Source organism: Trachymyrmex cornetzi, unplaced genomic scaffold, assembly GCF_001594075.2.
Source record: "Trachymyrmex cornetzi isolate Tcor2-1 unplaced genomic scaffold, Tcor1.1 scaffold156, whole genome shotgun sequence".
In the NCBI taxonomy this organism is placed as follows: Eukaryota; Metazoa; Arthropoda; class Insecta; order Hymenoptera; family Formicidae; genus Trachymyrmex; species Trachymyrmex cornetzi.
Genome location: NW_017296157.1, coordinates 1,389,802 through 1,404,223, shown reverse-complemented (window position 1 = coordinate 1,404,223; position 14,422 = coordinate 1,389,802). Strand labels below are relative to the sequence as shown.

The window sequence follows — 14,422 nt, the reverse complement described above, 5'->3', positions numbered from 1 at the left end:
TATATATATATAAAATATGAAAATTTGTGTAATTCTAAAACATAAACAAATTTTTGAATTTATCTAATTTTTCCTTTTATGTGTGTATGAAAATTAAGATATAAATAATACATATTGTATGAATATATATTATATATACATATATTTTTTAAAAGTAATATCAAGAGGAACGTCGCATAATAAAAATTCTGTTGAAATCCTCATGGATTTTTTTATAACAAACTTAAAAAAACTTTGACACTATAACAGCATATAAAAATAATATAAATTAAACATTAATAATAGTAAAAATAAAATTAAAACAATTCCAAGATTTGATAAATATTATTCCTTATTTGTTCCATGGCTCGACGCTCGAAAACGTGACCATTCATTCGGACATCAATTTATATACATATACAATACATTTATATCTGTATATATATATATATATTTTGATCATTATTATTAAATATTAATACTTCTAGTCGTATACTCTTACTAGAGTAAAAGTGGTCTCGCGCGTCCCAGACATAAACATACCCGAACGCCATAGGCAAATACAGTGTGTATCAGCGCATGTATTTTTGTTTCCATGATATGCGATAGATACTAACCTAACGAAACTTGTCCTTACATTTCTCATTTGGTATATCTTAGTCTTATTTTATCTTGTTTTTTTAAAAAAAGAAAAGTAAATAAAAGAGTAAAAAGGGAGAAGTTACTCCTTCATTTAATACAAAGTTTCGATGAGAAGATACAATGATTCTGACGAAAGTCATTAAATTAAACGGTGAAGATGAACAGATCTATCTTTTTTCTTTTTCTTTTCCTCCCTTATAGTTCAAGAGTTACAAATAAAATTATCGTAAATCGTACAATATTATTACGCATGATATAAAATTATACACATGATAAAAATAATCAAATCGGAGCTCTTAAAATAATCGAAAAGACTTTATCTTTACTCCATAAAGTAATCGAAAACTTCATTCTCTTGTCAACATTCAAGAAAAGATATTTCGTGTTAAATATACAAAGTAAACTAAAGAAAGTACTTAATTTGTCGAATAAAGTCTTCGGCGCGCCTCCGCCGGAAATACTTTCTCTTCGCAGAATCCACAACTGTGTGTTTGCACGTGCATGCCTGTGTGTATCTCGTATCTGAGTGCGCCGCACACTTAATCGAATCTCGATACGCTTATCGTTACGTTTTTTTTAATATTTTTTGTAATTTTTTTTCTTCGTTTACTTTAGTAGTCAGTCGACTTTGGGGTCCGTTTAGAAAGAGAGAGGTACATACATGCCTGCATTCAAAGAATGCGTTTCTTGATTTTTTTCGTTTCTAGTAAATATCGTACACCGCTATATTTACACACCTCACGATACTTTTCATTTTTTCGCTTCTACTCGTCACAATGAAATCTCCGAAAGGGAAGCCGTTCTCTTCTTTCGTTTCACGTACTTCGTACGTACGGTATTACGCCGCTCCATTCGAATTACTTTACAAGTACCCTCCGCGGTAATGAACTCTCCTCTTTCATGCAACTAAGTCTTATATCATCGAAAAATATCATCAGAGATACCTCTACTATACTACTAATTCTTACTTAGTTTTACCTTCAGCGAACAGGAATACTCATTTCCAGTCAATGTCTCATGGAGTATGATTATTGTATATATTTATATTTATATTTATATATATATATATAGCGGTTTGGGGATTTCCCATTTCTTTATCTAACTTAAAGTAAACATCGCGCCTGTGAAAGCATACAAAAAAATTAAACAGAATCGCGAATCATGTATAAATAGGGGGAACAACGATACAATGCGTTAACACAGCATTACCGTAGCCACCGTTGCAGATATCATATCGATATTGCCTTGATAAATCCGAGCATAATTACGCACCGGCATATATTTCTATTTCTTTTTTAACTCCTTTTAATCAACATTTTATCCCAAATAATACTATTCAGTGTCTTCAAATTGCACATTTGTGTCAAACAAATCATTTTTGATATTGATCGACGATTATTATTCTTCAATAAAAATCGTTAAAAATATTTTCTCTCGTAAAAGAAATAAAAAAAATAGCTCGTGTATATATACAAGTAATAAAGATTGTTTATAAAAATCACTCCTATAGCACAGCTTTACGTACCGGTATAAAAGAAAAACAAAATAGAACGATATACACCGTCATTATCATGTTACGTTATGTGTGCAACGGTATTTCAGTAACATTGCGAATACTCGAGAAAAGGCAATTGCCGCGATTTTCGTACGACGCATAAAAATCGCGAACCGATCGCAACGCCTTTACTTTAATTGCATGAAATTTACGTTCCTAAAACTTAACCGTTCTAAACAATGTCTTCCAAAAATATAGGTAACACATGTAAAATTGTACGCGCGTAAATTTTGTCAGCAAATCGATAACATAAACAAAACAGTTTCTAATGTTAAGGTTTGCATCATGAAAATACATTTAAATCATAAACGATTTACTATTGGATACGCAGCCTGAAGTGATGATTTTTTTCTCGCTCTCGTTTCCTCTTTCGCTCTCGCTCTTGCTCTCACTCTCTTTCTCTCATTCTTTCTATCTATCTCTTTAAATACTTTTCTAAATATAAATAGCTGAGAATACTATCTACAATCGCCTTCTTTTTCAGGTTTTTCGCTTCATATGTATTTCTTTATGTGTCGTGTATTGCAAATCGCATATCGAATATGGACGCCTTTTCCAATAGTACAAGCTTTATGATTTAAATTCTCGAGTTTATATACGGGCATTAACTGAAACGTGATCCTAACGCGATCCTAACGACGATCGCGTGAGGAACATATCTACGCCGAGGGACGTTATTTAATTTTATTTTTTCTTCTCTCCCTCTCTCTCTTTCTGCTTCCCCCTTTTCTTCCCTTGCTCCGTTTCTCTCTGTGGTGTATATTACTATGATGGATCTACTTGTGGTGAATATATTGTCGCTCTTTACCATACAGACACATGCGGCAGAAAATAGGCATTCTTTGTTGCGATAATACACTCTACATCGTTATTCAAAAGGAACTTCGATTGAACTTTTTATTATACGCTTTATCCCTTTTGTTACTTCTTTTGCTTTTTCATTTTTCCTCACAAAGGCCAAGGTCGTATGCATTATGTCTACTACTGACCCATGTGGGTTAAAAGCGAGCCGAATTCGAAGTTAAAACGAGAGGAATTTCGTGTCAACTCGCCTAGGGTACTAATTCCGCTAGGGCAGAATTCGCGACATTAATATTCTTCTTAACCGTGAAAAATACGACAGTAGGCCGTGGCCGTGCGGGAATCCATTCGAAGGCATCGTCAGGAATCGTCAAAGTTCTCGCTTTGTCCGTCCCGACGCAGCCACGGCTCGCCGTCAATCGCGAACGATCGCACGCGAGATTGTCTGAGGCTACTCTTTCAGAATCGGGAGTGCGCAGAACAGCGATATCCGGCGCCGCTCCTCTTCTACTTCCTTCGTCTACTTTAAATGAAAATTCGTGAGAAAGCGAGTAAACACGTTGGAATAAAAACTGCGCGGGCACTGCAGGTCGGATCTATAGCTGGCTCCGCTTGGCGCTACGCTGCGCGGATGATGGTGATTCGCCGTAGGTGTCAAGTAGGGTCTGAATAGTTAGGGTTTACTGTTGTCATTATTTAATGACAACGGGTCGGCGAGTTTCTGCTGCTGCTGTTGTTGCTGCTGCTGTTGTTGCTGCTGTTGCTGCTGACTGACCTCGCTAACGGCACCGCCGCTCATCAGTTTCGCGTTATTGTTCTCTGTGCTGGACATTTTCGTATATTCGCGTTTACGTAGCATGTTCTCCGTCTTGACGATTGTGATGTCCGGATTGTTCTCCAGCACTGACGTAGTGGAACACTTCGACACTGCCGTTGGCACCTCGATGTAGCCACCGCCCTCACGCTTAATCGACGTCGTAGTCGCCACGTTTGCATTGATCTTCTGCAGGATGTCGTTCACAGACTCGTTGTTTTCCGTCGTCGTCGATTCTGTTGCGTTGTTGTTGCTGCCGCTGTCGATGTTACCGCTGGACGCCACGCTGAGGTCACCGGCCAACGAGATTCTATCTGGACCCTGCAGCGTTGAAAGATAAGTTGCAAGTGTGTGGACGGTGACATTGAGGAACTCGGCAGCCCGGAATAATGTTATCTCCTTCCGCCGCAATTTCGCCAACACTTCTGCCGGGCCCGGTTCAGACCAAAAATCTCTTACTCTGAAAATATATGTCATCTCTATATTATTATCCTGATTATTTTGGTGAAATTCTACCGTTTTCTTTTAATTCGTGCTCGCACTTTATTTTTATTTGGATTACAATAATTACGCTATGTTTTCTTTAAATGCAAAGTTCGAACATCAGCATCCTTAAGTGTAATTTTCAAATTTTTGTGTGCATGCGTCCATTACCTGTACGGATGTTTAAGGCAACCATAACTGTCGCGATATCTGCCGTAGAGAGTGCCGTAAGAAACGCCGAGGATTTCGGCGGCAGTCTTCATTTCCAGCTCTTTGCTCTTGATAGCATCCATAACGCGGCGCGTGAAGGGTTCTTCCCAGAACTCTTGTCGGCGTCCCGTCGTCAGGTAATCATTCATCTTTATTACGTCCCGGAATTGTTCAGGAATCGACAGATTTGTGGCGTTAGAATTTGACGGAGTGCTAGGGGCTGCAATCGATAAACAATCAATATTTACAATAACTATTAGAATGGACAAACTGGGAACATTACTTTATAAAAATAATGTGTTACTGTTATTTTTTGTAAAAAGTTATTTGTGTTATTCATTTTAAAAAGTAACGCGTTACCGTTACTAGGAAGTAACAATTCATTACTTTTTTGTAATGCTAGAGCAAGATATTAGATTTTAAAACGTTATTCAATAATCCATATTAAATCTTAAAACTCTAAACTGATCTCTATGTGATAAGATTTTCTTTATATATACATATTATTAAATTTATCTAATAAATCTTCTACGATTCTTTACATTGATATTTTTATTTTTTAATATATCTTAGAAATTATCTTTAGAACTTTAGATTGTAATTAAAAAATTTTATTAAAAATTTTTATTAAACATTATTTTCGAATATTAATATTATCATTTAAAGGACATTTCAATATTCGCTGCCAGTACTGTGTGTGTGAAAATTTGTAGTTCACGTTACATAATGCATACTACCGTAGATTTTCGTCGGTATTAGCAGCGATTATCGAAACGCAGCCTAAGATATAAAGTACAAAATATTTCAATATTTATATATTTATTTAAATAAATTTCTATCCAAATAAAAAATAACGCGATCTATTGAATAAATATTAAGATATAATAGAGAATTAAAGTAACGGATTAAAGTAATGAATTCGTTATCGTTGTTATAAAAATGTAACGACGTTACTGTTGCAAACAGAAAACAGTAACGACAATGTAATGTTGTAATGGTGTTACAAATAATGCGTTACTTTCCAACTTTGAAAATGAATACTGAGGCACTTACAACCGGCGTAAAAAAAGAATAGAAGCATTCAGAGGAAAAAACTTTTCGGGGGAAGACAAAAATATCGATTTTCTTCGAAAGCGATTAGTAAAATTCATCAAAAGAATTCAGAATTATCGAAAAAACAGTGTTCCAATCTTTTTTACGCCGATTACATTATGATAAAAGACATTTAAAACAACATTAGTAACATTTGTTATACGCGCTCAAGCTGTATATTTTAAGAAAAATCATGTTCTTCAATATATATTATATTATGCATTTTTTATTGTTTTACATGCAAAATATAAATAAAATGAGAATTCTGAACCAATATAAAAGAAGATGTCAATAATACGAAATAAATGTTTATTTTTCTTTTCGAATCTTAACATTTTCTTCAGTTTGGTTTTATATACCAATATTTTATTTTTCCCTCTTGTACAAGACAAGTAAAATAATAAAATATGCATTGTTTTTATTTCGTATATAAAAATTATAACGACAACATAATGTTAATAGAATGTAAAAATAATTACAAATCTAGAGTATATAATAGAAACATAAAATATATAGATTTAGAAACAAGCATTAGACATACACTAAGCAAAACTTTCTGAGAGTGGAGAAAGGCTACACATCAAGGTGTAATTGCAGAACGATCATGTATACCTTTCTTTTCTTCAGATGCGTCGTCCTTGGGCATGTAGGACAGCTAGAAAAATCACACAACAGTCAAAATCGTTGAATAGAATATTCGCGCAAAGAATAGTCTAACCTGACGGTTGATGCAAGAGAAAGTAGAGCGACACCTCTTTTAATAGACTCAATTTAATTATGTGTGCACACTCACGTCAGCAAGTGAAGAGGAACAAAGAGAATCGTATCTAACGATAATTGGCCTTACCACCGGCAGTGGCGTTTCGTTATTCTCGTTCATCATCATCTCGTCGTCCCAACTCTCATGGTCGCCGCCCTCGCTCATCATTTCCTCCTGAGAAAAGGTTCGACGTGACACATTAGAATCGTGCGTGGGTACCCTCACGTATGTGCGGTACCCGCCGCTGCGAGTTAGACAAAACTATTGTATTTTTACATTCACGATAACGGATCGTAAATTGTCTTAAATATTCCGTGTAAGGCTCGGTATCCGTTGCAGTGCAGATTCACCATTTTCTTTCTTATCTTTTTGTAATCTTTCTTAATTATTCGTTCTACGTTCAACGCCACATTTTTATATAGAAATATAAATATTGTGAAATTTGAAATCCGAGAACTTTTAATCAAATGCAATTGTTGAGGGTTTTCAATTTTTTCACTTAAAATTAGAAGGTGTATAATTAAGACGGTAAAAGTGTAAAAAAAACGTATTTTTTATATTTTTAACATTTAAACACTTTTTTAACACTTTGATTTTGTGGATCAATATTTTATAACGATAGCATGAACTTTTGTTCGAAACAACAAGAATAAAAGTTTTTAAATTAAGATCCATTAAGATGTGGAGATATTTGAAATATTTGGTACTCGTCACAAAAAATATATTATGATTATAGTATTTATAATACAATTCCAATACAATTATATCGTGAAATTTTTTTATAAAGCAATATCACTCACTTTGACTTTTTGCGAACGGATTTGCGAAATGCTGCTGCAACAATTTAACCGCACTGAAAGAAAAGATTGGCTCTTGCAGCAATTTAGATGGTAAAATATGGCATAGCATTTTTAGTTGGCTGCTGCATCCAATTTTTGGTTACAGCAGCCAATTAAAAGTGTTATGCTATATTCAGTCAATCTTTTCTTTCGTTGGCACACCAAGCTTTACACAGACCGGTTTAGCCAGTAATAATGATAAGAGATATACGTACGTTCCCGGTGATGCAAGTGATTTTGGGTGTGAAGACGTCGTGTGCCGATGGTGGATCGTCCAGAGGCGGACGACCTCTGCGTCTCTGTTTGGGGAGTGGTGGCTCGTCAGTTTCACCTTCTCGCAGGACCGTTTCGACGCCGGGGGTTCCGGTGCCGGGACTGTGGCCGGTGTTGTTCAGGTCGTTTTGCGTGGAATCGCTGCGCCAGCTCACCTCGGCGAGCCCCTTGATGTGTAAATCCTCGGCGGTTTTCAGCAACGACGACAACCTCGTCTATAAAACGAAACGGACGAATATAATCATTCGTTTCTATAATGTCTCGTTTTTGTGTTTCAATAAATCAACTTTCTTGTACGTAATTGTTTTTGAAATTATCATAATTTCTATATTTATATAGTATTAGTATATTACGTGTCAGCATAATTCTTAGTAAAATATTGTTATATATCACATTATTAAAATATTATTTTATAACGCATCGACGAACAGATATGGAGGAATGTGAGTGAGATTAAAAGTCAGAATCCAGAAAAAGTATAGATGTGTAGATAAATATGACTTACGGAAAAAAATGTAAATGTGTAGATAAATATGACTTGTGTAACTGCGAAATTTGTTAAATCCGCTGTATGCTTCTACGAGGAAAATTGAAAACTCGATTGCTTATTTATATAAATAAGCAGAGTACAGAAATATTTACTGTGTTATTTATAAATGAGACATCATTATGACATCTAAACTAAATGCTTGAATATTAAAATTTTCAGATACTATAGTTAGTGAGCGTATTCTATAAAAACTAACTTCCTCTGTAGTTATATATTAAATTCGTAAATATATATATGTGTATATGTATATGGCGTGTGAGGTTCTAACGAAATATTTTATCACAAAGGACATCACGCAAAAATAAATTGACAACTCTCTCAATTTATTTATTACGGGACATATTTTTCTATGTCTGAGTCAATCACAAAGTTAAAAATTATTAATTATCCCGTAATTATAAAAACTTAATGCATTTAGACAGGATGTTTTTTAAAGCTTGAAATACTGCGAAAGGGGAAAATATAAAAATGAAAGACAAGCCCATTACTTTCGGGTCGCTGACACGGACCGCTTATTTATTTTCATCAGCATTATTTTCCCTCGCAAATATCCTTCGGATCTCTCCCCTGGAAAAAAATACCCCTACGTTGTATTCTCGCGTATGGGAGTGGAGAAACTCGCGCGACGTACTGAACGGGAAAAAAAAAATAAAGATTGCGAACGCGTATAGAGAACGCGGGGGGAGGGGGAAGAGAGGGAGAGGGAGAGGGAGAGAGAGAGAGAGAGAGAGAGAGAGAGAGAGAGAGAGAGAGAGAGAGAAAAGGTTCGCGACAACGGGCCCCAATTATTATTTGCTAATTTTCACCAGCGCGGCGGTGATTGTGTACGTTCGCTATTCACGGCGCGGCCGAATGCTAAATAATATAGGAACTTTCTACGAACGGCCGCATGCGGCTTTCTATCGGCCACGGCTGGAATTGGAAAAATGTCTATGTGGGTCAGCGTCGACGCCGCCGCCGCGGAATAATGTATTTCAGAAATATCGCCGCTTTCGTTTCTTGCTTGCGCGGTAGCGAGGCGAAGAAAGGAGGGGGTTCGCGCGTAAGAAAAGGGATCGTGGGAAAAAAGGACGACGTGCCCCGTGTGACGCAAAGCCCGATCTACAACCGTTTGCAGATCTCCCTCCTCCGTGCCGTTTAGCTAACATTCCGTTCGGATCGCGAGGAGAGCTTAAATCACGCGCCGATCTCCAATCCGGGATCGGGCCCTGACGATTTTCACTCAGCGATTTTTCGCGAGCCCGATCGGGCCCGCGCGACACAAAACGTGCCGGAGAAAGCTCCTACGCGGCTGCGACTGCCTCATCACGACTAGAAATCAGGAAGAATTCGCTCTCCTCGGAAGGAGATAGATATATCATTGAAGATTCGCGCGAAGAAAGATCGCCAGCTTCGCGGAAGGAACTGTAAAGTATCAGTTTGTCGGATATCGAGTAAGCGAGAGATTTTCAACGAAATAAAAATATAATCTATGTTATCTGTAAATGAGACATTTATAATTGAACAGTTAAGATACGTTTAAGAAAGTCGAGGAAGAAATGTATTAAGGAAAAGTTTAAGTTTATAAGAATAGTTTACAAAATATTATAAAGCTGGATATATAATGGATATACCGCTAAGACATATCTCAAGAGAATACATGAATCTTAAATATACTCGCGGAAATTTCAATATTGAGGACGTATTGTCGAATTATTGTAGCATAATGCGAAACAGACAGGCGAAATGTTTGAGATATCTCGAAAAAATCTCGGGGGAGCATAATTTTCTTAAATGTATTTCGGACAATCTCTCGAAAAACATAATATCGCAAACAAGATGTTGGAACGGTTTGCTCCATTCTCATTAATAAAACCAGGTGCAAGGAACAGTGCAATTGTATAAATATACCCAAATGGACTTTTGCGGATTATCCGCCGGTTTATTATTATATTCTCCAAGCACAGGCTCTTTTTTAATCCACGATTAAAAAGTCTCAAGGATTACGAGAAAATAATTAACGAAACGTATGATACAAAGTGTGTGGTTACAGACTCTTGTCATTCTGTAAGCATATATAAATAATACATACGGAAATATAATGTATCATTATTGCATTTTAATGACATATTCGTCAATAACTGATTTTTCTCAGCAAAGATAACGTTTCTAATAATTGTTTTATCTTTACTATTAAATATATTTTAAAAGCCATCGGAAAAATTTCTATTAAAATATAGAAGAGGGTCTATCTAAAATTCGTTAAAAATAAAATTTTATATTAAATATATGTAGATCAGCTTCGAAATTTTTCATGGAAAAAGTCGACTTTGAATTCATCAAAGTGTCGGACATAACTGCGTATGTTCTTATTGATTTTCTGCCTGAATATCACCACGTTTCCTTATTTTTTGTTTTTAGACTAGAAATTTACCCTGACCGAGATCGATATTTCTGACATGTTACGTACGACGGTCTTGTCATAACACGTTTCGCAGCGTATTCGAACTTATGTACGATTGTCGTCAGTGCGAATGAGAAACGTTAGTTTTTTGCAAGATAATAGGCACCGTAAAGTTCTCTCGTTAACCATGGCTGTCACAGAGCGCGGCGGCTGTTATCTACGCGAAATTGTTGTTATTGGAAAACTGAGGAAGGCGGGGATTTATTGTCTGAAGAATGGCGGGGTTTTACTGCTTAAACTTTATTTCACAGCGACGTAATAAAACGTCCGCCACAAATAGCAACATTAATGAGCACGAAGTGAAAATATATCTAAGATATGACTTAGAGAGAGAGATTATCACGGTCGATAATATTTAATTCGCGTTTTATATGCAATGAGTGTTACGTTTCACGTCAGTCTTCTTTGCCAATATCTCTCAGGAATTTCATTGTAATTTTTGTACGAGTATATTCGCATAATTTATTTTGGAATCATATAATTGTTTCAAGATATATAATTCAAACTTTATTTCAAGATAAAATTGCTTACAAATCAAACTGTTCATATTTCTGTATGATTTTTATTGCTTTCCAATAAGGTTGCAAGACTTTCGCGTCACATTCGCTTATTTCTATTTACAATCTAGTTTATCCTACTTTATATCTATCACGGAAAGAACGATTTTGCTGAAGCATTTAAAAATTTAGCTAATAGACACAAATCTGAAAATAAATTTTGTTGGACTATCAAAATAATTATGTGGAACGCTCAAGCTGGTTGTTAGAATGTTAAAACTTTTTGCTCATCATGCTTGAATTTCCTACATAATTATTTTGATGGTCCAACAAAATTATTTTCAGATGTGTACATAAAATTTTTATAGCTAATTCAGTAAAATCTTTCCATGTACATTCGCACTCATCTAATTTATTAATTTAATTTAGAACACTCGAGCTAAAAATATCTCTTTCTTTCGTTCTGTTTCCTAACTAGACTTTTGTTTTCGTGCTCTTTTCTATCTTATCTTTCACTCTTTCTCACACTTTTCATATTTCGTTAAGTATGATAATCTAAAAAATGATATCTCTTCTCAAATTTTCTACGTAGGATAAATTTTTCAAGTGCCCATTAGAATCAATAACGATACAAAACTGAGACGTGAAAAAAAGTCATTTACAGGAAGTTGTAACACTCACGTGATCAATGTTGATCTCTCCCTTGTACATGAACTCGACCAGCACTTTGATGTCCGAGAATTTGACGTCACGCATGATGACGATGGGGTCCTTCTCCTCGTACTGCGATAGGATCGTGTCGAAGTATGTGCTACACGCCGACAGTACAACCTGTGAACATGCGAGTAGGCGCAATTGTTAATCATTTATGCGGCGATTTTATCTGCGGGAGCGCGAAAAAGGTCGTGTAAATAACGCGCGTAAGTAGAAGAATCGCGATTTAAATTCTACATGCGTTATGAGTAATTGCACGAGTTGTTACACGTCGGACATATCGATAACGCGCGGGTTAATTGCGACGAAGTTAAATCTAAACCTGACGAAGATAAGCCCTCGCACGGAACGTCGGGAAAAGATATCTGTATCGTGTGTGTACCTTCCCCCCTTTTTTTTTTTCTATAACGTTCTACGAAACCATACGCAAATACTCCGCTCAAAATGCAGGCACACAGAAAGTACGATTTTGTTGAAGTACCTATCTAAAAATTTGACTAGATACAGATTGGAAAATAATTTTGTTGGGCTATCAAAATAATTATATAGGAATCTCAAATATGATGAACAATGTTGTAAAAAGTTTTGACATTCTAGCAATTAACCAGTTTCAGCGTTCTACGTAATTATTTTGATGGTCCAACGAAATTATTATCAGATCTATATCTAGCTAAATTTTTAGATATTTCAGCAAAACCGTCCTTTCCGTGCGGTTAATGAAAAATGCATTTACTTTCCAATCTACATTCTACAATATTATTATGCCATTTATTTACTGAGGTCAAACTGATTCCGCCGTAGTTACGTTATCCAAATTTAATCATAGTGGTCGACGATTGATTGTAGCGTGCTGCACAATGTAAAACTATAAACGACATTTCGTAGGACTTTGAGTTACCCCGTTGGCTGGCGCAAACATTGCCACGCGTATAGCATTGCGTCGAATTTCACCGGCGCGGCGGAAGTGACTTCGTTATCGCAGCACGCGTAAATGTTGCGGTATCGTTTATTAATCAGAAAAGTCGTTGTATAAGCTTCAGTTTCAATGTTCCCTGATTAATTTGCATTAATTGACACTGGACGTGACACCGGGAATTGGAATCACGGGCAATTTGTCGAATTTATAATTAGCACAGAGAAACATGTAACACTATCTGTTGTTTTTTTTTTATTTTTTTTCCCTTTTTCTCTGCAGCTCGCGGTAAACGTCACTTTAGTCTCACGTTACGTAACACGATCCAATTTATTCGCTTTGGCAAGTAAGGATACGCGCGCGCAACGCGCAAACCGAGGCTCTCGCACAACGGCGGTGGCGGCGACGCCGACGGCCGCGACGCGTCGATCATTATTAATTACCGGCGAAATGGAATTGTCCGGGAAGTCGTATTGACGCGCGTAACGAGCGTGCTAACGTAATGTATGGATCGAGCGCGCGTCACCCGATAAAATATGAATTCCTGTCTGCACATTCAGGGGATTTTTGCAAGACCGTCCTCCCGGCCTTCTTTCGACGTAAATATCTGGCATGAAAGTCAATGAGGAGGTCCCTCACACTCCTTTCAGAATTCTTCCTTCGCGACGTGGCATATCGTTTATAAACCCTTCCTCCCCGCCTCTAATGAAAATTTATACAAAGTGGTAGTCTCGTACCACGTCTTCGTGATCGATGGATTCGTAATACTTCGATTCTAGAACGGCGCGTCATGACGTTAATTTTCCAAGTATCCTATAATATAATTTCCGTAATTTTTTTTTTTTTTTTTCAGATCGTTGGATGGATTATCTCTCGAGGGAATATCCAACTTTTTACCGAGACCGTTTCAAAGATTCGAGTCTTCTACGAATGATTGTGTAGAGATTTTTCCGTATTTATATCGATCGATTTTTTTGCCTTACCTACGCATACGTTCCAGGTAATCATTGGATCTTGCTCAATCGTATGTTGTGGCTGTGTCGTCGCAACCTTCGATTAATTGCACCTCTTTTGTATGCTAATTGGCCGACGTCGCATATTGCCGTGTGTAACACGGAACGGGAATAGAGGTAAATTGGTACCGAGACCCTGTGCGCAACGAATGTCGTGGGAATTTCCGGACAGTTGCGCGAGTTTCTTTCGCGACGTCCCGCTAATAGTACCCTACCGTCGTTAGAGAGGAAAAATATAACGGGACAAGAGTGTGTTTTTTTTTAAGCCGAGGCGAAATTCCCAACTACGCCAATTTTGGAGAACACGTACGTATTACATTATCATAGCCGGGATATTCTCTATAAATTTCCTTTTAACTCGAGGAAAAATTCTCCCTTCGTCTTTATCAATTTCTTAACGCTTCTTTTTTTTTTCCAACTTGATAACGATCTCGATATAACAATAGACACATTAGCGATTCCATTTGATCTTTTTTCTACAGACGGAGGTTTTTCTCTATTACAACGTCTTCAACTCGTATTAGCACATGAATTTTTTTCCACGCTCCCGGTCATATTTTACCCCTTTATTTTCTCCTGCCCTTACCAGCCGTCCTCCCCCGTGTCCTCTTCGTTAATCCATCGAACCTTAATTTCTCACTAATTTTTCATTCTTTTCGTCGCAGTCGAGGGGGAAGGCCACGGAGGGACCACGAACGACTATAGTGTCTGACTCGACCCCACCCAGTCAATAGCCTGAATATTTAATGTTAGAAGTTCGTATTGATTTTCGCGATTTTTACGTCTCCGCAAATAAGGCCGTAAAGACCGTCTCGCGGGTGGACGGGAGGGGGAGGGGGAGGGG

General features: G+C 36.8%; 1 protein-coding gene across 16 annotated transcripts in view; it reads right to left on the bottom strand.

Annotated features, from left to right (window-relative positions):
• Positions 1–2,085: 2,085 nt before the first annotated feature.
• LOC108758376 (uncharacterized) overlaps positions 2,086–14,422 on the bottom strand; it is a 143,403-nt gene continuing 131,066 nt past the window's right edge. For all 16 annotated transcript variants that reach the window (XM_018503293.1, XM_018503301.1, XM_018503296.1 and 13 more), the window contains 6 exons: positions 11,620–11,769; positions 7,391–7,663; positions 6,424–6,510; positions 6,189–6,231; positions 4,446–4,704; positions 2,086–4,251 (listed from right to left, as the gene is read on the bottom strand). In XM_018503293.1, the coding sequence (XP_018358795.1) occupies positions 3,651–4,251; positions 4,446–4,704; positions 6,189–6,231; positions 6,424–6,510; positions 7,391–7,663; positions 11,620–11,769 (1,413 nt within the window). In that variant the 3' untranslated portion in view covers positions 2,086–3,650. The remainder of the gene's footprint in view (positions 4,252–4,445; positions 4,705–6,188; positions 6,232–6,423; positions 6,511–7,390; positions 7,664–11,619; positions 11,770–14,422) is intronic.